This window comes from Strix uralensis, chromosome 7, assembly GCF_047716275.1.
Source record: "Strix uralensis isolate ZFMK-TIS-50842 chromosome 7, bStrUra1, whole genome shotgun sequence".
NCBI classification, from domain to species: Eukaryota; Metazoa; Chordata; class Aves; order Strigiformes; family Strigidae; genus Strix; species Strix uralensis.
This window is the reverse complement of record NC_133978.1, coordinates 23,935,392-23,961,931: the sequence shown is the minus strand read 5'-3', so window position 1 is coordinate 23,961,931 and position 26,540 is coordinate 23,935,392. Positions and strand designations below refer to the sequence as shown.

At 41.2% G+C, this 26,540-nt stretch overlaps 1 protein-coding gene across 1 annotated transcript in view; it reads right to left on the bottom strand.

The window, feature by feature from the left end:
- HECTD2 (HECT domain E3 ubiquitin protein ligase 2) overlaps positions 1-16,267 on the bottom strand; it is a 41,879-nt gene extending 25,612 nt beyond the window's left edge. Inside the window, exons 1-6 of the mRNA XM_074874917.1 lie at positions 15,999-16,267; positions 10,630-10,759; positions 4,294-4,432; positions 1,788-1,890; positions 785-874; positions 117-181 (exon numbers count right to left, since the gene is read on the bottom strand). Coding sequence (XP_074731018.1) covers positions 117-181; positions 785-874; positions 1,788-1,890; positions 4,294-4,432; positions 10,630-10,759; positions 15,999-16,214 — 743 coding nt within the window. The 5' untranslated portion in view covers positions 16,215-16,267. The remainder of the gene's footprint in view (positions 1-116; positions 182-784; positions 875-1,787; positions 1,891-4,293; positions 4,433-10,629; positions 10,760-15,998) is intronic.
- Between the last annotated feature and the right edge of the window lie 10,273 nt (positions 16,268-26,540).

The window sequence follows — 26,540 nt, the reverse complement described above, 5'->3', positions numbered from 1 at the left end:
ATGAGTAAATAAGTTCTACCAGAACATTTTCTTTCTTTGGCTAAAAAAATAAAGACAAAACATGTATCAGTTGTAAGTGCTGGCACAACAGTAATGCAAACGTTTGTTGTAATTACCCTTTCCATTCTTGTAGCAGACCATTAATTATTCCTTTTAGGACTGACTTCTGAACATCTTGAGGCTATGGAAAAAGGAGAGGGAAAATCATATCTGCTGTAATGATATATATTCTATACAAGATACTGTACACACAAGCAAATTTGTTTTGCTTGTGATTCAAGCCAGCTAAGAAATATTCGTGTCATGATGCTGAACTCCTAAGTATCTTTCCTCACAGACTATTAGCTGAAGCTTGAAGTTGTGCCAGTGGTGGCTTTCAACGCTTTAAACAACTTAATAACTGTAAATATAATTTCTAAATTACTCATGTCCTTTGTTTACTAAGCATAGTACCTACTTTTTGCTACCACCATCCTCACATTTTCCTTATTTCTCACCATGTAGTGTCCCATCACAGTCATGTCATATCTTCAAGTGGTCTTTGAGATCTACCACAGTATAAACTGTGCATTACCAGTAGCAAAAATTTCCTCCTCTTTTACTAAAGCAGTTTTCATGATTCTATGACAATTCTCATGGGACCATTTTAAGTATGTTTTGAGAGATTCTTCAGAAATTGTGCCTATCTGAGAAAAACTTTTGGTATAAATTGCTTCTTTGCATATTTCTTTGCTGAAATAATTGTTACAATGTTTAAAAACATGAATTCTTTTCTTCTACTTACAGTGTTTAATAAGGCATCATAGACAATATTCACAAATTTTGCATTGATTCCAGAGTCCTCAATGGTATTAAATGGAGAGCTGGTATCTTTCTGTAAGTTAGATAATACATGAAGCATTTTGGTTTTGAAGTGTTTTGAATATTTTAGCTATCTATGAAAAAGTTTAACAGCAAGTTTAAATAAAACACATACAGATATAACTATTTTCCTTATCAAAACATAAGAATCTAGGTTGCTTTTATTAATATGTGAAAGATGAAGCTAAACAGTAGTAATCTACACTTTGGCAATATTCACGTAACTTCATTACCTTGTTCTATTTTAAAAATGTAAGAAGATTTCAAATAATGAATTACATCAAATTTTCACCGTTTATCTTTGTTGTTGATCCACCATCAGACAAGAGCAACAAAATCATAAGCATTCAATATTTGTTAAGTAGCTAAGTAACTATTTTGTCTAGGCTCAGGTCCTACTGTCCATATTAAATAGCATAAGCACATTTTTCTCTGTAATAAGCAGGAAATATTAATTTAGCATGAATTTAGAAAGTTTTCACACATGAATATGATCTTTCCCAAGAAAAACTGAGTATGCCATCACAACACAAGAACAGCTATACTACTCAAGCCCATATCACAGGTTATTTTCGGCACAGGGAATTTCTGTTTCCAGATTTGCCTGGGCGTCCATATTAGCTGCATTAGCTTGCATGTTTTTAGACTGTAAATTGTGTAGAAAGTATCTACACAGTCATAGTGTCACAAAACGAACTACATACTGGAATTTTAAAGCTCCACATACACTTGAAACACAGCTGCTTAAATGGGAATCAATAACTCAATGCAATAACAGACTATCTACCAAAGGCAGGTAAAATCATGACAAAATTATCTTAGTTGCTTTAAGTAACTAGCTGCAAGCCTTTAACTGATGTTTTTGTAAAGACTTTGAAGATACAAAGCACTGTAAGTACTAAACAGTATTATGAATTATTTTCTACCTTAAATGCAGCGTTTATCTCCAGGAAAGAATCAAATGTTGTAGAATAAAAATCATGTACAGCTTTCCAATCTCCTGATGACTTAGCCTTTTCCACATCATCCCTAGAAAGAATATATTAAAATATTGGTAATATAAGGGTTCAATCTTTCCAGCCAATCTTTCTAGACTTTAGACTGCATTGTAACCCTAAGCTTTCCTCCCTAAGCACACTTAGAAGACAGACAAGTATAATATCAATATCTTTCTGAAATCTTTGTTGTCATTTTAAGATCACGGTATTACAAGAGAACAAAAGCGTATTTTGTATGAGCAAATGTCTCTTATTCAAAATGTTAATTCATGGTGTCACAGTTCAGTATGTTAAGACAAGTAATTAGCAGAACAGAATTATGCTGAAGATACACTGACATGATAAAATTTCTGAGACTTATTTATTCAAGTATGCAGCCTCCTAAACTAGTCAAATTCATTATCATTTGTACAAAATTTTATCTTCAAATTTTTCAAATAAAACTTAAACTTTGTGTGTGGCTGTACACATTCCTTAAGAGGACAAAATCTATGGATTTACTCTTAAAGTACTTTTAAGTATTGGACCTTAAAGCAAGTATCTGTATATGAAATTCTGTATACTATCATATGTTTAAAACAAACAAACAAAAAACCCCCAACCAACCTTTGAAGCAGAAATCTAACTATCTACAATGCTGGTGATACAAATCCCAGTTTGCTCCCCCACAGATAATTTCTTGTACTAGATATTATAAGTTATCAGTGGGACATACCAAAAATGCACATGACTTTTTAATACTTTACTTCAAAGAATAAAATTCTTGATAATTACACAATTAGACAGCAGTCAATAGATACAGAAATCTAAATATGGAAAAAATTTTCAAATCACCTGAATACTAACAAAGGATCACCTCTTGTCAAATTATCTTTTATACCTGTTTCCTTTTCCACCCAATACACACAGTGACTAATCAAAAAGCATTCCTTTTCCTCCATGAATGCACAAAATTTCAAACATGGAAAAGAGCAATAAAAACTATATGCACATACATCTCTTGGAGCAACTGTGATTTTTTTTTTTTTCCCATCTGTTTGAAAAATAGAAGAATCAAGCTTCTTCCTAGGAATACTTCTCCCCATTTCCTGACCAAGATTATCCTGCTGTAAAGCACTCAAGGGTATTACAACAGCATAATGTTGCTCTGTGGGTGCTAAGGCTTAAAAAAAAAAAAAGCCATACTTTCAATGAATTAGTAAATATCCCTCTAAGAACACACCCACACTATATTGGCATATATATTGCCAATATATTTTCATGTATTGCAGGCAGAATCCCCTAGTATCCCCTAGATACACCTTATGCCATTAGTTTTTCAACAAAGTTATGTCATTTCCTCAAATGACAGCGTCAACATCACAATTTTTGGGAGCATAGGTATGTTAGAGAAAAAACATTGCCTATTGCTTTGTGCTCACAGAGAACCAAGCAAAGCCAGCAAAACTTTGTGGTGTAGACCTGACATCAGGGAAACAGCCTATACTAGTTAAAAACAATTCAGGTGGTTTCCCTGGGTACTTCTGCTAGCCTAGCTAAGCTGATCAACCATCATGTGCCAAGTATCATAACGGTGTTGGAAGAAATATAATGCAGATGCACTTTTGATTAAGGGTCTGTACTGATCTGGAAAAACAGAAATGGAACACAAGACACTATTTTACATCAAGTCTACTTCTATCTAAACCAGTGTTACAGGGCAGCAGCATAAACATGTCTGCACGGACTTTAATCTTAAAACCCTTTTTTTCTTAGACAAACTTAAAGCATAGTGCCTCTCAGAGAAGTCCTAGGATAGCTTATACTTACACTGCTTAAAATTGTGGTCACATAAGCAGGAGAATACATAAAAAAAGAAACGTTTTTGCCATAAAACTAATATTGAAAATTAACACACTTTAACATAATGCATGAAGAAAGGTCATTTGCACTTTTAGCCAAAGTTAGAAATAGTGCAGTCCACGTAATCACCACTCCAGGTCCTCAGATATGATGTTATACATTTAAGTGTCTGATGTGCAGCGTTTCACACAAGACTGAGAATGCCCAGTACCTCAATGGAGAGGATACACCATAATGGACGGTACAAACAAAATACCTAAGACTGAAAGAGATTTTCCAGCCTACAATAAGCCATATGTATTTTTTTCCAAAACCAAACATCCACTGAATGTCAGAAACTGAATTTCTAACTCTGAAGTACAAGCTTTGCCATTTCTTGAACAGAACAACACTTCAAGCTAGAAAAAGTACTTTGTTAATTTTCACAGTAACACAGTTATCAATCCCACCATCACAACCAGACTAAATGCTTGTCAGTCTTACTGAACTGTTTCCTCATTTGAGATTAGCAAAATCAAATGTATGAACTAGGACAAAATGAAGAAAGTCCAAAGAAAGAAAGTACATTTTTAGAAACAGCAGTGTAACTTACTGAAAATCTTTCACAGTTTTGGTTCGGATGGGAAGGGAAGGTTCAGGAGGAACTGGTGCTTTTTGTTCTTGGGGTAGTGTATCTATAGAGATGCGCTGCTTTTGTCGTACATCGAGGCAAATGGGTGGTAGGTCTCTCACTTACAAAGAAAAGTAAACAACAATAAATACAATCATATAGAATGCAATCATATATATAAACATATATATAGGAACTAAGGGAAAAAAAGAAAACTCACACTCGTTGATTCTACTTCTTTAAACCCCTACTCATCCAAGTACTTTTCCTACCACATGATCATCCTAGATGTGATGGAAACTTCAACTAATTGAAGGGAAATAAAACCCTAGAAACAAGAACTGTGTCCTGAGTTCGTAACTATGTCTTTGCAAACAAAGTGCTCCTCCTGCCAATGGAGGGAGAAAATTGGCCGGTCTGTCTCCTATCTAAGGCCTTCTGAAAGAAGGGAGTCTCTACTATTTTATAAATGAACTCCTGGACCAAGCTGCAAACAAATGATCTGCCTATTACAAAAACAAAGAAAGCAAACCAAGCCAGATTTTCACAACTGAATTGCTGACATGCTACTGGGGGGAAAAAAAAAAAAAAAAAAAAGAGAAAAAAGAAAGCTTGTGATCTGTGTTCCAACTTCTTATTAGGGAAAATAGCAAGATTCTGTACTTACATAAGATACGCTGGTATTACATCAGTAACACACACTGGTATACATACAGCAGTATTCACATCACACAAGAAAACCTGAAGTTCATATATAATTTCATTTTTAGAAATGAGTGCTGCAGAATTTTCATTAAATCTATTTGTAGATGTAGATGCTCAACCTTCTGAACAATAAGTCAAGCGCCTTCTAAAGTCAGATGTGTAAAGGAAGTGCCTATTCTGAACATTACATCTACCTGAACCTGTGAGGAACTCAAGCTAAGCAAGTTAGAACATAATTACAAAGGGAAAAAAAAGAAGTCAAAGGATGTCATGGAATTAGTTACTCAGAGTGATCCTGTTATATTTGCTGTTTGAAAGACAAACCAAGCAGTCCATGACTGGTAGGTATTAGAGACGAATACCACTATTGTCCGTTATTGTATTGACTATATATTGTAAATATTGTAATATACAAACTGTAACACTGGTGGTTCCCTGCACCTAAGAAAAATCTCAAGCACAACCACACCAAAGTCCAACTGTTTTCTGATGTACAAGGACAAGTCTTCAGTCAGTTTTTCTGCACTGTGATATATAATTTTAGCTGGAGCTGACTGTGGATCATCTACAGTCCCTTAAAAGAATCTCTCCAATAAATTAAATGGGAAATGCGTTTTCTGTCTTGCAGCAGAATTACTGCTGAAACAGTAGCATCTTTAAACATTTCTCAATAAATTTGGCCGCCTATTCTAAGTACAAATAGCAATGCTTTAAAGTCTATTTTACTACTTACTTTGTATTTGACGTGAGAATATTGTACTGGGTTTATGTGGCAAGGTTTTGGCGTGGCCTCTGTGAGAGAAGAGATGGGGCTGCCTCCATGTCAGACACAACCAGCTCCAAAACAGACCCACCACTAGCCAAAGCTGAGCCCATTGGTTACACTGGTAGCACCTCTATGATAATGTATTTAAGAAGGGGTAAAAAAAACACTGCACAGCAGCTGAGAGAGAGGAGATTTAAAAAAAAAAAAAAAAAAAAAAAAAAAAAAAAGAGCAAAACCACCCTACAGACACCCAGGTCAGTGGAGAGGAAAGGGGAGGAGGTGCTGCTCCATGCACTGTAGCAGATTCCCCTGCAGCCCATGGAGAAGACCGTGGTGAAGCAGGTTGTCCCCCTGCAGCCCATGGGGGACCTCGGTGGAGCAGATATCCACCTGCAGCCTGTGGAGAGCCTGCAGCCAGGCAGGCTGCTGGCAGGAACTGTGGCCCATGGGGGACCCATGCTGGAGCAGTCCATTCTTAAAGGACTGTACCCTGTGGAAAGGGCCCTTGTTGGAGCAACTCATGGGAAGGACCTATATTGGAGAAGTTTGTGAAAGACTGCAGCCTGCCAGAGAGACCCCATGCTGGAGCAGGGGAACAGCGTGAGGAGGAAGGAGTAGCAGAGCTTTATGATCTGACCGCAAACTCCATTCCTCACTCCCCTGGGCTGCCTGGGGGAAAGGACGTAGAAGAATGAGGAACAGAGGAGTCAAGTTGAGCCTGGGAAGAAGGAGGGGCAGGGGGAAGGTGTTCTGAGGTTTGTTTTTGTTTTAACTGGCAATAAATTAATATCCTGAAGTCAAGTCTGTTTTGCCTGTGGCAGTAACTGGGAAGTGGACTCCCTGTCTTTATCTCAACCTATGAGCTTTTTCATCTTATTTTCTCTGCACATCCTGTTGAGGAGGGGGAGTGGTAGAGAAGCTTGGTGGGAATCTGGCAGCCACCAGGGTAAACCCACCAAAAACATGAAAAAAAATATTCCAGTGCAGTATACACAAACATCCATTTTACTTAGAGTGTCTTTTCAAATATCCATAAAATGCCTTTTTAGTATGATTTATACTGTACCTTTTAAAAAGCATTTATATGAATTATGACATATGTTTGGGATAAAAGACACTATATAAAATAAAAGCGTCCTCAAAAGTCAAACATGTTAAATCAAAATCCTCTATGAATTGTCTAAGAACCCTCTAAGTCTTTTCCAAGAGCCACTGTTTTTCAAAATTAACTAAACATCAAAGTAAATTCACTACTGCACTGCCTGCTCCATTTATCACAGCAAGGAAATAGATGCTAACAAAAATCTCCCAAACCCAAAGGCAGATTCTTTTCACTCATGCTAATGACAGAGGCACTGTCATTGTGACTTAAGTCAGCCACCATTCATCAGATGATAATAGATCTGAGCTGCCCTCAATCCCTGGAGTATGGCATTGATTATAGATATGGAACCTTGCCCACTCTCACAGCTGGTATTTAAAGCTATTTAAAGAGAAGAGTAGTAATTTTGAAAACAAAGTGGACACGTAGATACAAGCCAAGGTGCCAAACAATCCTGCCATGCAAGTGCTCTGCTATTGCACATCATTCTCTGAAAGCAGGATTGACTGACTTTAAAGAAACTAAGACTATGTCTTCTTTTTCTACTCTGAGAAAGACAAGTCATTTTCATTTAGCTCTCATTATGTCTTCTCAATTTTAAATGGATTAAACATTGACTTATAACCAGCTGAATATACTGAAATGAGGAAAATATTCTTTCCACAACTGTAGAAGAGACAGCTGCTGTCAGAAGCCATTTCTCATTTCAGTAAATTGAGGCTGCAGGTGCTAAGATGGTAACTTGTGCCCTGTCAGTGATGCAATTTTCTTTCAAATATACGCAGCTTAAATTAGACAGACTAAAACTGAGTTTTAATAATATGTTTAATAACAATGTCAACTTCAGTATGTTTTGCCATAATTCAAGTTTATTTGTAAAAATATTTATTTGCTCATCTGATATTCAAAAATATTAATTAAGATCTGTCACTTGAGTTCCATTGAGGAGAAACTTGAAACTTTATGTATTGAGTTGATAAGCAGCAATACCACAATATTACAAGACAAGAAAAAGCAATCATTTCTGGCTGTTTGCCCAGTTACATCAAGTAAAAAGACTCAGCAATGCATGCCTGCTTAGGGAATGATCAAAAACTTTGAGGAGGAAAACCTCATTGATGGGAAACAGAACTGACTAGTACAAGGAAATTCAGAGTGAATGAATTTAGAACAGCAATTATTTTCACAATGACCAACACAGCTACTGGAAGATGAAAATTTTCAAAGTAGGTAAAAGCAAAAAAATCTTACTTGTATTTCTAACATTAGGAAAGAACTAGAACAATCTAGTTCCTATATAGGTTTCATACCAGATCATTGTTAAATTAGAAGACTTGTTATACCAATTCAATCTCTGTGGCAGCTACATAGCAAACAAACATCACTCTAGCTTTCATGCTGTATTTACCAGCATTACCTTTTCCAGACTTTTGTTTTTCAATGAAATTAACATTCTTTGAACTCAAGCCTAAAGTTTTACCAGTATATGCATGTATACATACACACATATTCAGAGGAACAGCACATGTCTAGATAAACTGAAAAAAAACCTCCACCAACCAAGCATCATTCCTGAATTGCAGAATAGCAAAAGAAGCATTAACTGAGAAGTTTGTTTCAATGATTTTTTTTTCCATAAAATACACATACCTCAAAAAATTTTCAGTGCATCTTGGACTGTTAATAAAAATAACCTGGTTTTCTATAGGCAGGTTACCCTGATCCTGAAACTACCAGAATATCTGCTCAATTTTACACATTGAGCTCTATTTCAAGAATATATTCTTGACTATAGTAAATATTGCCATGCATTAGTGTGGTGGGAATTAACAACTAAGTACTTATGAGGCAGTAATTACAATTGGGACAGTATCATGTGCAGCAAGAACTGAGGGCACTTCAAGAGAGAGGTGTTCAACATTTTTGTCAGGTACAAAAAAAAAAGGGCGGGGCGCAGATTTCTTCTGTTTAGTGAAATGAATTCTGCAATAGGGTACTGTATTTTTCACGTTGCTTGCCTCAATACCAGATTTAATTTTACTTTGTCCTAAATTTTATTAAGGAGTAGGCTTTCATATCATAAGATTGTACTAAGCAACTATTCAGACAGATGCTGGACAGGAAACAATTAAGGCTTAAATAAAGACAGACAGTAGCTTGGAGTCTATGAATCAAATGCATGCATGTTTCTGTTAAAAAGGCTAGCAGCTGAGTAGTTAATATTGACAAGAGGTCACTTTTAGCTTCTTAGAAAATAGTGTTATCTGAGAAAGAGAAAACATTTTATTTCTCTGAGCACTTTCAGATTCCAACAATATTGCAATTGTTTACATGCAATTCATATATGAAGACTTCTCTTTAAAAATATATAGGTGAGAGCAACGGCCACCTGAAGGTTGTTCTTCCAGCTTTGTTAGCTCAACCTTACAGCACTTTGTAAGAATCAGCAGAGCTCTGACCTGCTTTGCAGCATCTTCTTTTTGCCTTACCACAGGTATTGCCCTCAAGAACAGCACTTCTACCTTAACTCCAGTAGTTATGCAGCTGCGGAAGAATTCTTCACTGGCCATCGCCAGCCACCTTGGTATCCTTTGTGTAGTACAAAGTGACTTGAGCAAAGTACAAAGTCCTGTCTGAGCTATCATTTACACATAACTGCCTTTTGTGGTTCAGCTATTCCCCCCCTTTTTTTTAAGTAAAAAGCACCTCCTTACTCTGTAACAAAAATTGCTGTAAAAAAATAAAAATAAGAGTCTTCCATTGACTTTCACTTTTGCAGTATAGCTAGCAAGGATACAAAGATTATTTTAGTAAGGATCTAATCCTGCAAGGTATAAACCACCTTTTTCTGCGTAACTCTGAAACTGACAATAGCTGTCCATAGTTTTGTTTCAAACTCACACTGTTTAATTAATGCAGTCTTTTTCTTTCTAGCCTCAAATCCTTTGAGTGCTATAAAGACTTAGAGAATCACAGAACAGTAAGGCTGAAAGGGACCTGCTCAGAGGCAAGATCAATACAGACCTGACAAATGTTTGTACAGTCTTTTATCAAAAGTCCCAAATTACTGAAATTCCATCTCCTAGCCCAGAAATCTAATAAAAACTCAGGTCTACCCACAGTGTCATCTCATCAGGCTTCATGATTCTAGCCTATCATACTGAATATACAGCTCCACTTTATCTTTTCATCAATTATCATTACCTCATCATACCACAACAACCTTCCTTCTCACCTTTAAAGCTCTTCAGAATTTACCAATCTCTGCCTGTGAATTTTATTTTGTGTTATCACTGGCCTTCATCTTCACTGAAAAACAGCAACTCTCAGCAACTGTCTCCCTTAAAAGCCCTATGCTTGCCTCATCCCTGCCATCCTTCGGATGGTGATAGAAAAATCTTCACAAAATTCTGACACAATTTCTAGAGAAACTGCCATCTGACTGCAGTTAGACAAACAGTATCTGCAGATGGGCTACTGAATGTGTAACTTTCTTTAAAACTTCAGATGATTATTTCATCCTCCAGGTCTATTTATTTTTCTTATCCAACTTGTTTCTATGACATAACCTCTAGAGAGGATGGACTATCACCTATATCACTGCCTGTACAATGTACAGCACAGCATAATTTAATGAAATCTAGATTTCTAGGTTTCTTGGCACTACCACAATACAAATATTGGCAGAACACTGAGCACCTTCTTAAACTGGTAGCTAAGTAACACAGGGCTTTTATTCTCTTACCATTTTTGATGTTGGGTATAACAAGTTGCGTAGGCGAATTTCTGTTTCCGATGCCTTCTTTCTTTTGGTTGATAGTTGTGATGAAATTGCTGAAAGTGGAAAACTGATTTTTGGCTCCTCTCTCCAACCCCTGTAATTAAGATGACAGCATGCTATAAAGGGCTAATACATTACTGCAAGAGTAATCTTACTCATGAAGTATTACACAGAATACTTAAATATCTTTTGTCTTGAAATCAGAGTGGTAATACTTAAATAAGACATAAATAATGATTCTGCAAGTTTGTTTCAAATTGAATCAGGAGAGATACCATAAAATTCCTTTCATTATATTAAAAAATTCAAGTATTAATTTGCAGGATATAAAGATATCCTTGGATTACTGTGAGGAAAATACAATATGATTGGAACATTTTCAACAATATTCTAACTTTCTATATCCTAATTTCTAACTACTTTTATATTCTTCACTACATCCAGCTCCGTTTAAACAGATTAAAGTTCCTTTTTCCAAATAACCCTAATATACTGCAGTAGTTTAGACAAACTTCCCAAGACTTAGAATTTTTGGCCCCACATCTCATGTGAGCTAGCCTGCTAATAAAATTTGAATACTGGTTACCTGGGTAAAAACCCCTAATGATTCAAAATCATCAGCACCAGCTGCCACTGAAGAAAGGCTAGCCAACAAACATTTGTTAACAAAAAACCTGCCCGAGTACCTGTGTGTGCTGCCATCAAGAAGTCTGCACAAGCCTTTGCTAGAAAGTGTTTTAACAGTGAACAGAAGTGAAATCACAAAACAGACTCCACAGGATTGTGCCAACTGGTCTGTTTGACACTGAGTGCTATTAGATATAGTTTTACTCTGGAGAATTCACAAAGCATCGGTGGGTTAAAGGGCTTGCCCAAAATGACAGAAGTCACACCATGAAGATTTTAATTTCCACCTTATTTCCAAGCCATCAGTTGATATGGGGCAAAGGTAGATCAACTCAACAGAAGTATATACACTCTCCCTGCACATCATGATTTCCAGCCTCACGTTAACCTAAAGATTCATTTGCTTCATATCTGGTATTTGTGCTCTCAGTTAAAAAAAAAAAAATAAATGTTTTCATGCAAATCAAAACTGCAAATCCCCAAACGAGAATAAAAATTCTAGAATAATTAACATAATATCCTATCAATTTTTTTTTAAACCCATATGTTTCCCTTTCCCATTACGAGTAGTAAATTTGGACTAAAACACGCAGCCAGAGTTCTGAGAAAAGCACTTCACTTCCACCACAACATCCTGAAATACCACCACGAGGATAATAACACAGCCCATAAACCTGACATGCTGCAGTGTACACAAGCTGGTACACTGCCGGGAATATTAAATAACTGTGGCACAAACAGCCATTTTTCCATGGCTTAGAGCTCAGCAAATTATAAATTTGAACAATCAGCAGGACTTTGGGCTTTAAAAATACCAAGTTTCAACTTCTAGCTCCAAACTCCTTGTATGCAAACATTCAAAAAGAAAATGTAATTACCACTACAATTTTCACATTAACTTTTTCTTTTATTCTGTAACATCTGAAATATCATTAAGATGCTTCTTAAAAATGACCTGGCACATGACTGGTGAAAACCAGATCCTGAAGAAACATGCCAAGACACAACTGACTGAAAAAGGACTTCTAAACAAATCCAGATCTGAAGTTAATCCGCTGTGTCAAAAAATGTATGCTTTAGGTAGAAAACCTCTGGAGCTTGGACTAGTCTAGTTATGATTAATAGGGAATAGATATCATAGATAATTGAGAAGAGGAGCTTTTATGAAACAGACTTTTTGACCAACTCAAGCTTTCTAGGTTTTAGTCCAGCCATGCCACTGAAATAGCACAGTTGAACGGTTATTGAAAAACATTCTTAATGCCACCTCCCCAACAACGATCAGAAAGAACAAAAATTGTATGTACCATTTAACTCCATCATCCTGTTCCAAGTGCAGTTCCAACAGTATTAAACAAACATATGAACAAAGGCTTTACTGGAAAGCCCTGAAGGAATACTGTGAAACTGCATGCTTATTAATGAGGATCTCTGACACCTCCTGGGAAAGTAATCTAGGACAAGTATATAGCACCATGTCATACTTACAAAATTTTGTAGGAGGTCAGTGAGCCTCTAGAGCCTAAGACTCTACACACATACTGCCATCAGAAAACTGGAAAATTGAGCCCCCTCATAAAGAATGAGTATGCTTAGAGAGAGTAAGTGGATCAAAGTAATCTTTAATCCTCTTTATTTAAGAGCATATTAATAAACTCACAACTCTGCTGGCTCCTTATTGGAAGTTTTCCAAAGTATTAAGCCTTCCGTAAGACTGGAGAACTACTAGCATTATACTTTATAAATCTATGTTTTTCATTATTGAAGTTAAATTAGATGGTGAAAATAAGTCAAACAGTTTGCAAAAAGAACATACAGAGTGCTTTATGAGAAGAGGCAAAAGACCATCTAGAAAAGTTTCTTGAAAATCCTAGTCTTTAGCCCTAACTTAACTCACTCAAGATCCATATGTACATGGCAAGCAAAGGGCAGTGAAGAGTAAAAGGTTTTCTTCCCTGTGCAAGAAGACATGGAGGACATCAGATAACTTAAAGGAAGCTGTCAAGGCAACAGCCTATGCAAGAAATAAGATTTTTCCTTCCATTCATATCTTGAAAGGCGTAACATAAGACTGGTTTCGCTTTACAGATGCCTCTACTTGTTCCTGCTTACTAGGGGCAAGTTATTTAGCTTCCCACAAGTTTCTTTTCAGAATCTGAATACAGACCTCCAAACCATCACCCCTTATGCATTATTTCTAACCACTATTTGACCCATAAGGAAAGCCTGAACTTGCAGGATCATGTTAATTTATTCATGGACTAATTTAATCTCCGTAACTTTCCTTAGAAATAAAAGCTCCTCCCTGCCCCCAAGGAACCATTCTTCCACAATTCTACATGGCACTTGGCTAGGAAAAGCCATGACAATAGCAATAGCCACATAACCCCTTAGCTCCAATTTACAGCCAGCTTAAACTCCCGATGAGACATCTTTCACGCAATGCTCTTAGGAGAAAAAGGATACCACAGTTATCGTACTAAAATTCTGACCTTTTCCACAGCTATTGGGGAAAATGGAAACTAAAGAATGTGTCACACCTTCACATTGCCTTCGAGGAAGTCATGTCATATCAGTTGCACAAATCTATGGCGGATCTTTAGTGCACTGAAGAAAATGTCAATTACACAAAATCTGGAGATGTTCTGAACCAATGACATCTGAGGCTCACTTCATAAAGAAACAAGGTATAGTATCTATATCACCACAGTCATCATATGAGGACTATAAATTTAGAAACAATAGGCAGAGAGAATATGAAAATTAAGGTCATGTGGAGTACCACTTTATTTGTATTTTTAAAGGAAGGGAATTTTAATGGAAAAAACCCCATGACTAAGCAAAGATTTTTTTTTAAGATACAACAATTTCCCCCTTTTGTCATCACATCACATTACAAACTTTTCCCCAGTTTAATGAGGAGAAAACCAAGAATGTATTTCTCTCTTTAAAAGTGTTTGAGAGGATTTGGTTAAGTAACACTCATTTTTTGATGTTCAATCAGAACTTCTAATACAAGAACTTGTATTAAAATCATGCTATATATGATGAATCTCACAACATACTTCACAAAGCCCTGGAATTAGATGTGTAGGTTGGTCACAACTAGGGCTTCGCAGACCAATAGTCTAATACCTTCTTTACAGAAACTCAAAGGTCTTGCAAAAGCATACCTGCACCCTCTATTTGGTATATTTTGATCAAAACCTGCATTGTGTTACAAACAGAGAAATCCAGGGCTATGGAAATGTTTATTACATCTTTCCCCAAAACTCTCTCTCTGTAACATACTATTCAAACCCATGTGCATTTCTTTGTAAATTCAAAATCCCACACACATTTGACAAGCAACCACACCTAGCCAGATCTGAGCTCCTCTCTAGCACACCAGCTTAGACAACTTACACCTGTGGGCAACAGTTCAGAGGTACATGAAGGATCTCCAGCTACAAACAAGTTATCCTGATTCTTTAAGGCAGTGGGAATTCTACAAGGCTGCCCGGTTGCACACATTTTTCGTTAGCCGAGCTAAGCCTGACACATTTTAGACCTGCATCTGTATCTTTATTCTAAGGGACTGGCATTTCCCATTCAAAGTCTGAAGTGGAGAATTTCAAAGGTAAAAGCAACTCCTGGGCACTTGTCCATTACACACTTCTCCCACCAAATCTGTATTTGAATCACAGGAACAAACACATTCTTCTGCATTCAGACAGATTTGCAAAGTTGAAAGTCTTTCAGAAGATTGGAATGTTGTAGGCAAAACACAAAATTGGCAGAATTGCTCAAAGGAGTTTGCAAGTTTGCCTATGATTACTTTGTTTAGCATTACAATTATATCACAACAGTCATAAACATTAGATGCTCAATTTTTTAAACTCAAATTATGTAAAATGGTAAATATCTGACTTACTAGAAGTTATCAGAACTGTTGAATTAAAATACCATAAATGTACCACTACAGGACTGGTAAAATTTTTGCTCTGTTGTTGGACTGAAATAATTTACAGCAAGCTTTAACGTTGAGCTATGTAAGATATTCAACTCATGCCAGGAAAATTTTATGTTCCGTAATATTGTATGGTCAGCAGAAAGAATATCACAACTCTAGTAAAATTAAAAATCTCAAACAAGGCTTCTGAAATGAAATTATTTTGGCAAATATCCTTCTCACAGTTTTTTATCTGTTAACTCATCACGTATCGAAACGTTTTGTCATTTTTGTTTCAACGCAGAGTAAAAACAGGAAAAGACCTTTGGAGAAAAAGTTAAAAATACAGAAGTATTTTCCAGCTAGCTGTCTTGCTATTAAGCGTATTAAGAGCTGAAACCCTCCACCCCCAAAACCCTTAACGAACATTCACAATGCTGCAAACCCTCAGTCATGACTAACCCACAAGAGCAGACCGTTGTAAAATGTTAAAGAACTATAAGTAGACAGAGAATTTATAGCTTCATTATGTCACTGCTTACAGATGCACTTGTTATTTTTAAGAAACTTGAATGAAAGCCTCTCAACGGAAAAGAACATGAAAGAAAATGAACATGATGCTCCCCCAACAGCACGAATAAAGCGGCAAACATCGCAAATGACAGCGGGGACCGCAAAGACGGTCCTGCTCCCCGGGGCCGGGGCCGGGCCCGGCGGGCGGCAGCCCGGCTGCTGACGGGTCGCCCGGCCCCGCCGGCGGCCGCAGGAGACCTACCGCGGCAGCCGCGCTGGATGCCGATGGGATGGGCGGCAGTTTCTCTCGCTCCTTTTCCTTCTCTCCCTCTTCCTCCTCTTCTTCCTCATCCTCGCCGCCCTCCTCGGCTGACCGGGGCACCGCGCTGCCCTGGCTCAGCTCCGCTCCCGGCGCGATCCCCGCGCCGGGGTGGAGGTCGGCGGCAGCCGTGGCCGCTGGCGGGCTCTGCAGCGACATGGCCTCGCTCCTCACGGCAGCCCCTCAGCTCCCGCCGACACCCCGGCGCCCGCGCCCTCTTCTTCTCCTCCCTCCCGCCGCCCCCCGAGGAGCCCCCGCGGGCGCCCCCGGTGCCGCCGCTCCGCTCCGCGCGGGGCCGCCGCGGTAATGCAGCAGCAGCAGCAGCCGCCGGGCTGCTCCCGGGCGCTCAGACACCCCCGCACGGCGGGGCGGAGCGCAGGCCCGCCGCCCCCGCCGCGGCCCCGGCGAGGAGGGGGAGCGTGGGACGCAGCGGCGCGGAGGCGGCCGGCGCCGCCGGACCCCGCTGCCCTTGCGCCCCCTCAGCCACCGCGCCACCTACAGACCGCGGGCAGGAAGAGGGGCCGCCGCCATGTTGTTTATAGGCGGCTCATAGAAACGCGCTTGGCGACGGGGGGCGCCGCGCGGGGGCAGCGGAGGACACGGCTACGGAAACTCCGTAGCGCAGGAAAAGCCGCGGGGCCGGCCAGGCGGCGCCGGGCGTACGGGAATCGGGGCTGTCCCCCGCGCTCTGCGCAGCCGCGCGGGTGAAGGGCTTCGCTCGCCGGGGCGGTGGCACCGCCGGGCCCGGGGGCGGCGGGGATGCCCGGCAGCACCCGCCGCCCGGCAGCACCCTGAAGCGGTGCTTCCGCCGGCCGCGCTCTCCCGCCTCCCAGCGACGTCGTGCCCGCCGCGGCCCCCACGAGCGGGGAGCGGCCTCCTGCCGGCCGCGGGGGGAGGCCGGGCCGGGCCCGGCAGCGAGTAAATACACGAGTAATAAATACTAAACTGCGGTGAAGGGGCCTCGGGGCGGGTGCTGGCACGGCACTCCCGCCTCTCCTTCACACCGGGCCGGTGTGGCATCTTGCACCGCTGGCAGGGACTGCGCTGGTCGTGGCACCTCTCATACCGCCCAGTCACCTCACGGTACCTTCATCGCGGTTTCACGTCACACACTCCAACGTGGAAAATACAGAAATGAAGTGTAAAAGCTTAGTCCTGTCTCTCTTTCACTGGCAAAGCCAGAGCGGTGCCAGGGCCTGTGCATTGGCAGGTCTTGGCCCTTCGTTTGGACAGGTCTTGCAAAGCCTGAGGTAGTATCTGCTGTCAGAGCGTCTGTGCAGTAGCCTGGGCTTGCTGAAGCTTGGCTGTAATAATATTTTAAAAAATCATCTTCAGAAGACACGCTATAGTTGAACTGCTTGCAATAAAACATCTAGACTACATGTAACAGAGCATTTGTCTGCAGGGTACTGACCTACCACATGGCGTGGTATGCAAAGGCACAGGAGTCCTTCTGCATGTGAGGGGTGCCATGTTTGTGTGCACTAAGCTACAGAAAATTTAAGCCCTTCAAACCATTAGCTGCCAGACAAAGCAAGTTGCTTTCAGACCACTCTAATTTTGTGTCTGGAGGAGAGTTCCCCTCCCAGCTTCAGGATCAAAGGAGTGTGAATAGTGTTACAGACCACTTGAAACAACCCTTCGGAACTGTTTTTCAGATGGAGGTAAGCCACGTGATAGTTTTTCTCAGCACTGGCATTACACAAGTAGCTCCTGCAGTTTGGAACTGTGGTAAAGATCTCTATAAGCTGCATAAAAGCAAAGGCATAATAGGTAATGCAGTGTTAATCTAACACATTGAAAAATGCTTTCCCTTTTTGAAGGAACGGGCAGACCTGGAGTTTATTAGGTTTCATTAAGAAATTGCTTTTACCAGGTTAAATATAAGAGCTGGTTTTCCAGAAAGTTCATTCCTTACTGTTCGTACTTCCCAGTTGCTCTCAGTGATTTGCATGAATAAGTCACCTGCTGCACTTAAACAAAGCCCCCCAAACACTCACTCATCTTTTTCATGAAATAACATAATGACAGTAATTGCAACAACTTCAGTACAAGCAGCTATACACCCAGTGGCAGTCCCCAACTGGAAGTTATTGGCACAGCTGTTTTGTGGAGCTTGAAACATGGAAGGATCTATCTACTCCCTTATGCCTGCAGAGAGAGATGAAGCAAATGAAAATAGAAATGTAGGAAGGCAAGTATACAAACGAATTCATAATGCTTTTCTTTCAATTCCATTGAGCTATAAAGGCCCGATTTCTGATAGCTTCAAAACCACTGAAATAGCCTTCTACCAGGATTATTTCACAAAAAGCTAATGCAACATCAAAGACATGAATTTTCACTATCCATACTGTCCTGTGCTATTTGAAGCTGAAGCGTTCCGTTGAACTAAACTAATTGAGGTGAATACTTTGACCCATGACAATTACGAAAATAGGCACCAAAGTACTGTTAAAAATTTTTCTTGCAGTTTTTGTAAGAGAGTAAAAGGACCACATACTGAAAAAGCAAACACATTTTCCTACTTCTGACAAAAGTAGCATACAACTGGTGCCTAGGGTTTGTAACTAAAAATATTTCAATATAATTCATAGATCCACAAGGCAGTCATAGATATAACCACAGCTGGGAAAGGCATGTCTAAACTGGCTCTCAATTTGCTAGCACGGATGGATGCTAGCTGTGTGCAACACTGCTGCATGTAATGAGGCAGTGCACGTAAAACCTGCAGTCATTCGTTGCCAAAGTGTTAAACCAGGAAAGCAGGCAATGGAGCAGTCAGAAAACAGGATAAAGAGAGTCTGTCTTCTAACAGACAAGATTTGTGGGATATACAACGTATAAAATTTTGCAAAACTAAACAGAGGTATGCAATGGCCATTTTACAAGACATCACGGATTTATTAGCCAGATTGACCGGGAGCCTTGACAAAGGGCCATGCACACTTAATGCCTTTATTTTGAAAGTGTTTGCAGGCTTTTTGTTTGCATCACCTTTCATAGTATTTCCAGTTCTTTCTTTGAGGCTGATAACGTTTTTGCTTACCTCAGTGGTTGCTTTTCCACCCTCAACTGTTATTATGTTTCCTCCTTTATCCCTCCAAGGACCATTTCCTTGATTTTTTTAATCGCTTCTGAGCTGCTTAAAAATCTTAAATCACATAGTGCCATCTACTTCACAGTATTTTTTGGCAAGTGGGGGAAAGGTAAAGTTCAGTCAAAACCTGTTGCTCACGCCAAGTACATGCTGCCTGGGCCTACACATCCACTCTGATTCCTGGATGAGTTTGCAGTCTGTGCTGGACCCCGTGCTGGCACGCCACGCTGCTGGCTCAGATAAGTATACGTACACCTCAGCAACACCCGGAGTGACTACAGGAGGGACATAGGCAGTACGTGACCCTGAACATATTTTCTTGTACTTATAAGAAGAGAACAATCCTGATTTAGCAGGGTGTTGATCCTTTCAACCAGAAGAAGACGTTCTTGACAACTTATTTTAAAATTGTTCACAAATATATTTCTTCTATCCAAAGAGTTTGAGCTGTCAGGAAGGGGAAAAAGTCAACGGCGCATCTCTGTGCAATGACGTGGCCAGGCACAGACTGCCACTAGAAGTGACAGATGGAAACAAACCAAATGCTAACATTTGTTCACAAATGATTAGTAAATGCTTACAAGTAATAGATACACTCGCAGAGACTGGCATTTAGGAGTGATGCACAGATAAAAAGAAAAAAAAAACAAAAAAAAAGGGCTAAATTCCCTGGCTAGTATTTTCATGACAAATAACTGAGTGTACCTCACATGTTCCTCTGCAGTCAGAAGTCAAAATGCAACCATAGCCAAAATCAACCCTGGTTTAATTCAGTAACATTAGGGGTGGTTTTGGCCCATTATGGGTTTTTTCCTGGTCCTCAGATGCTTTACTAGCGTTTGCAATCAAAGAGTATCAAAGATCCCTGGTGCAAACTGGGATTTCAGGAAGTGAAGTGACCTGTGTCGTTTAGAAAAGGTAGGCTGAATTTCCTGTTCAGTTGGTGATACACTCTCATCACGCAGCTATACTGTGTCTCTCTCTTTCATCAAGTAGTAGTTTCTTTCTCTTCATACTGTTTGAAGATCTCATACACTTCCAAGTATGAAATATTTGGACCATTTAACAGATGTGTGCTTTGTGAGATGGACCCTGAGTGGGCACAAGGGGAAGCACAGGATGGCTGAAACGTTGAAAGGGGAAGCAAAGGCTGGAGACAACCCATTTCCTTTCTATGGGAGTAGGAGAGAGATAAATGGTTGGGAGTTTTCCAACACAACAGGTTTTCAGCAAAACATTTCGCTTTCAACAGAAAGACCTGATTCATTGAAATGGAAATGTTTTACAAAGAAGCATCTTTTTCAGTGACCTTTTAGTAGAACTCAGGCAAGATGCCACCGAAATCCACCTGTTACTCTGTCGACTCAGTTGGAGAGCTTGCCACGCTTGCCATGTGAATCATCAAAATCAGAGACTGCATGATTTCTGGACTCCCCAGCTAGCTAACTTCTGAGCTGCTCTACCCTCCTGTGCCACCTGCCCACAAGTTCATGTCTGCCCACAAGTCATGACTATTCTGAGACTGCACAGCCTCAGAGGTTGTAAGGGATGACCCTAATCTTGTCCAACCTCCCCTACTGGAAGCCATCCGTTTCCCTTGAAGTTGGACTAAGGTATAGATTTGGGGAGTTTTGTCCTAAAGAATCCAAATGATTGTGAATCCATCTGCCATTGCTGACAAGCTAGTCCAATTATGTTTATTCTTGCTGGGAATAGGGAATTATGTCAAACTTGAGCTTGTCTTACTCTATCTGTCAGTCCCTGGATCATATGCCTTCATCTGTGAGAGAGAAAAGGTCCCTCTTTTCCAGGAGCACACGTGCAAGGTGCACTCAAACTCTCCTGAGCGAAGTCCACATTATTTCCCCTGTGACTAACATTAGATGAACTAATCTATAGCTCTCACTTACCCTTTGGCTGTCCTCCAGTACTTGGAAAGCCCCATTTTAAAAAGAGTTTATAAACATTTGGAAAAGTGGTACAAAGAACTCCTCAGCTAATTCATCTGAGGCACTTACATGCAGGTTACCCAGCTGTTGTTTTGTCTTGGCGGATACTCAATTATATCTTTCTCTTTGGCAAATGGTAAACTTTTGATCAAAGATACATCATCAGATGTGATGCATCCTGCTTGGGCATTCCTAGTATAGAGAAGGAAGAGGTAATCAGCAGATCTGTCTTATCTGCATTATTACATTTGCATTTTGGGTTCCTTGTCATCACTGACTGGTGCAATAAAACATCTGTACCAGCTAACTGTAAAAGGCTCATGGGCACTGGTGCGTAGGCAACAGCTGATTTTTTAGGTTAGTGATTAACTCTTTTTTGTCTGCCTAAATAAGCTGAATATTGTATTACCCCTTGCCATGGAAGAGGACCTTTGTGTTGAAAGAAATCATTAGTCTGTATTTTAGAAACACTATAGCTATTTTAGTGAGGTCCAGAGTGAGGTTATCTGTGATAATGCAGTGTATGGAAACACTAGAAGAAAGACACAACAAGAGAAGAATTCACCAAGTGAAGAGAATGAACTTAGTGACCACACAGCTTTTACTAAGGTTTCCATTTCTTCTCTCCAGAAAGTTGGTGATGGTTATGCAATCTTTAAACTTCAGTTAACTTCACTTCAACTCTTACAAGATATAACAGTAGCATGATCTTCCCCAAGGTATAGCAAGGGACAAAAGTTCAGGCTAGAAGATAACCCTCTATCTTTGTCATGTCTGATCTGGAAATTATTTTTAAATGAGATACAGATACTAGACACAGAATTTTATGCAATTTCTATTCAAACAGGAAATAAGAAACAAGTATGCCATGCTAAAGGAGGTTCAAATGAGGAGGCAGTATACAATGTTTAATTCAGAAAGTTGCTTCTGCACCTTTGTCATCATATGACCTATAAACTTGTAAAATACTGTTAGAATTAAGATTTCTGTTCAACATGGCTTTGCAAATCTTTGCTTACACGTTATCAAACTAGCCTGATTTCTTTAAAAAGAGCACATTCTTGAACTGAAGCCACAGCGAGATAAAATTTCAATATGTTCATCCTCTTGACTGAAGAGGACTCCGCCGAAGGCAGCGGTGCCGGTGGAGGCGGCGGTAACCGGGGCTGCAGCTCCCTCCAGCGCCGGCACGGCGGCGTTTCCAGCCGCGGCGCCGGGAAGGGAAGGGAAGGGAAGGGAAGGGAAGGGAAGGGAAGGGAAGGGAAGGGAAGGGAAGGGAAGGGAAGGGAAGGGAAGGGAAGGGAAGGGAAGGGAAGGGAAGGGAAGGGAAGGGAAGGGAAGGGAAGGGAAGGGAAGGGAAGGGAAGGGAAGGGAAGGGAAGGGAAGGGAAGGGAAGGGAAGGGAAGGGAAGGGAAGGGAAGGGAAGGGAAGGGAAGGGAAGGGAAGGGAAGGGAAGGGAAGGGAAGGGAAGGGAAGGGAAGGGAAGGGAAGGGAAGGGAAGGGAAGGGAAGGGAAGGGAAGGGAAGGGAAGGGAAGGGAAGGGAAGGGAAGGGAAGGGAAGGGAAGGGAAGGGAAGGGAAGGGAAGGGAAGGGAAGGGAAGGGAAGGGAAGGGAAGGGAAGGGAAGGGAAGGGAAGGGAAGGGAAGGGAAGGGAAGGGAAGGGAAGGGAAGGGAAGGGAAGGGAAGGGAAGGGAAGGGAAGGGAAGGGAAGGGAAGGGAAGGGAAGGGAAGGGAAGGGAAGGGAAGGGAAGGGAAGGGAAGGGAAGGGAAGGGAAGGGAAGGGAAGGGAAGGGAAGGGAAGGGAAGGGAAGGGAAGGGAAGGGAAGGGAAGGGAAGGGAAGGGAAGGGAAGGGAAGGGAAGGGAAGGGAAGGGAAGGGAAGGGAAGGGAAGGGAAGGGAAGGGAAGGGAAGGGAAGGGAAGGGAAGGGAAGGGAAGGGAAGGGAAGGGAAGGGAAGGGAAGGGAAGGGAAGGGAAGGGAAGGGAAGGGAAGGGAAGGGAAGGGAAGGGAAGGGAAGGGAAGGGAAGGGAAGGGAAGGGAAGGGAAGGGAAGGGAAGGGAAGGGAAGGGAAGGGAAGGGAAGGGAAGGGAAGGGAAGGGAAGGGAAGGGAAGGGAAGGGAAGGGAAGGGAAGGGAAGGGAAGGGAAGGGAAGGGAAGGGAAGGGAAGGGAAGGGAAGGGAAGGGAAGGGAAGGGAAGGGAAGGGAAGGGAAGGGAAGGGAAGGGAAGGGAAGGGAAGGGAAGGGAAGGGAAGGGAAGGGAAGGGAAGGGAAGGGAAGGGAAGGGAAGGGAAGGGAAGGGAAGGGAAGGGAAGGGAAGGGAGCCGGCCTCGGCTCAAACAGCATGGCACACCGCTGCCCTCCGGGATCCTAGCGGCTGGAAATCTCTTATTAGCTCACAGACATGTTTGACATCCTAGAAATGCCTAGATTTTGAGCTTTAAAGATAGTAAACGTGGGATCAGGTCATGTATACTCATAATTTGCATGAGTATCCTGGAAACTGATAGGGCAAATGGCATAGACAAAATTAATCTCCTGTGTTAGTTTGGGCAGGATTAAGAGCTAGATGCTTGAAGACTATTGAGAGTTTCACATCTTTAATGCAGTATGTGGTATTCCCTTTGTAATGTCTAAATGAGATGGGTACAGTGCCTGCTCCTTCCAGTACCTTGGTTAGCTAAATAAATAGGAGAGATGTCTGAACAATGTACAGAGGTCTTGAATCTTGAAAGGAGGAAAGACCTCTGGCAGATGTACAACGGTAACTAAAATCAGAGGCCTGGGGCAGTTACTGCCCCCACACAATGAATGGTGCGCTGCTTGCCAATGAATCTCCTTTCCTGCCATGCTTTTCAGGCTGGTCTGTAAGATAAACCAGCTCTGCTTTTAATCTGTTGCTACAAGCCTATGGGAACCCAGAGTGGAGGAGGAGCCTCCCCCACAGTACTAGTGGGGGTGTTCCTGCAGCAGAGCAAGCCCTGAAGACAACTCTCCAGAAATTCTGTTCCTCACATGCAGCTGGAGCCAGGTGTGGATCCACCTGTGGATCTGTAGCATGGGCAGTGATGTGCCCCAGCTCAGCACCTGGCCAGGTGGTAGCTGTTGGGTGCTGCATCAAACAGGGGAGTAGCTGACTTTTCCTAGGCCTTCTCTCTTCTAGGGCTGCTTTATTTTCCTTTCTTCCCTGCTCAGGGTAAGTTGTTTGAGAAAGTCAGTTATTTCATAATGTGTCCCAGGTCTTTCTTCCTTACCTCCTATAAACACCATCAGTTCCAAACCCAGCTCTTCCCCTTTCACAAGATTTTCTTAACTTTCTCACACTGCTATCAGTTGTGAATTCCCCCTTGGACACTGCTACAGACCCACTGGCTGCCTTTCAACAGCTTGCCTGGAGTAGCTGTGAGAGGGAGCAGAGATGAGGAACACTGTGCTGTGCTATCCAGACACAGACCAAAACCACAGAAGAGAGAGAAAAACTCCCAACAAGACCCCAAACTATGCTATAGTGTCAGTATAGGCCCATCACACACACATACTGAAATGTTCACCACACCTCTGAGAAGCACACCTGAGGTTTCACAGCAGCTTTGGGGGAAGACAGCAACTTCAGGATATATCCTCGGTCAGCATGGACTCTGACACCAGAAGCTCCCTGCGTGCCAGCAAGAGGCAGCAAGGGACATGACTCATAATGTTCCAGGAGCACCAGAAGCGCTTATGGATCGGATGGGTGCCGAGGGCATCCCTGTACTGTGCAGCGTGGCTGCCATTCGAACACCCTGAATGGCTGGCACGTGGCTGCAGACAGGGCACTCCAGTGCAGGTCACGCTAGCATACTCCCCAAGGGCCTTGTAAAACAAATGCACAAATATAAGTAAATAAGATCTAGATGTGTTTTATGGGTACTGACTAGCTTCTTTTACATAAATACTCATACTCACTCAAAACTTGTTCCTTCCTAAACAGTATCTATTCTAGTAAAAACTCCTTGTCTCCAATATAAAGCATAAAAACCTCCCCTTGGTGTGTGTGGAACAAAAGGAGTGATGCAAACACAACTAATGCAATGGTGACTGAATTTACTTAATAAATGAACAAATAATGCTGTTTTGCTTCTGTTGTCTTCAGAGGAAAGGTTCACCAAGTGATTAATAACCACATATTCTGCCCTTGCCCCACACAGAATCCCTGTATTAAAAAAACCCCACCACAGTGTTTGACTCCAGTGGTAGAAACTTTATAAAAGCAAAGCATTGGTCTAGATAATAGGATTGAGATATCTAACTTCTTCCTGAATAATTCTCCTTTAATAAATGTTTTCCCTTTGTACTTTTCCTGCACTTATTCACCTTAAAAAATAAATATTCTGACATTTTTCACAAAGATCTTCACCTCTATGTAATCTCTAATAGGGCCACATTCACTGGAGTCCCTGAGACACATAGTAAGGCAGTAGAGAATCCTGTAGTTACAAACCACTTTTCATATACAAATAAGAGATATTAAAACAAACAGCTGTACCAGGTCCCTTTATAAATTATTACAATTCTTTAAACTGAAAACTCTGTCTACTGAAAATAAATCTGAAAGTGTTTTTCTTGAGACTGGTTTCAGCTCCTGGCTTTGTTGACCAGTGCTGGTGGCGTGAGCAGGACATCACTTTCCTTTTCATTCTGAGCGATGAAATAGGCTCATCCCAGTCTTCCACCCCACACTGCTCTACCTGACCTCTCTGCAAAAAGAAAAGAGACAGAGCAAAGCTCTTGCTGAGTTTTCTGTGAATGCCCTGTTCAGCAGAAGAGGCAATAAGGAGATATGTGTAGATTCTCCCTATGTTGCAAAGCCTGGATGGGGGCGAGCAGGATGCCCACTCTGGCAGGGTGCAGAGGGGAAGCTGGGCGAGGATGACTCTGCTCCCTCCAAGGGGCTGAGCTGGCAGCACAAGAACAAGAAAACCGGCTGTGCTTATAGCACAGTCTCCCACATTTTCAGCTGATAGTGCAAAATTTACTGTTACTGAGTATAGAGGTGTCTGATTTGCTGGAGAGCATTGCAGGAGTACAGGCTCCTTCCCAAGATAGCGGTGCCAATTTATAATGTCATTTGTATTCAGCCAAGTAGTTCTATTTATAATAACACTTCAGGTGACCCAATCATATACTTGGTAAAGCACTTCTAAAGAAGGAGATTACTTTCTGTCTTTCCAGGGTATGAAGTAGTGTACTATATAAATACTGCAGCTTAACTACTGTCTGTTTTGAGTGTCAGTTAGGATCAGGTAGTGTTTATATGCTCCTGAGTTTTAGCACTTTTTATTCAGGACTTTTCAAATTTGCATCAAGCTGAAACTTGGCATGTAACCTGTCAGCACAGATGCTAGTTTTATTCCAAAAATAGAGTATGTTAAAACAGCTTATTTATGCACTAGTTGCAGAT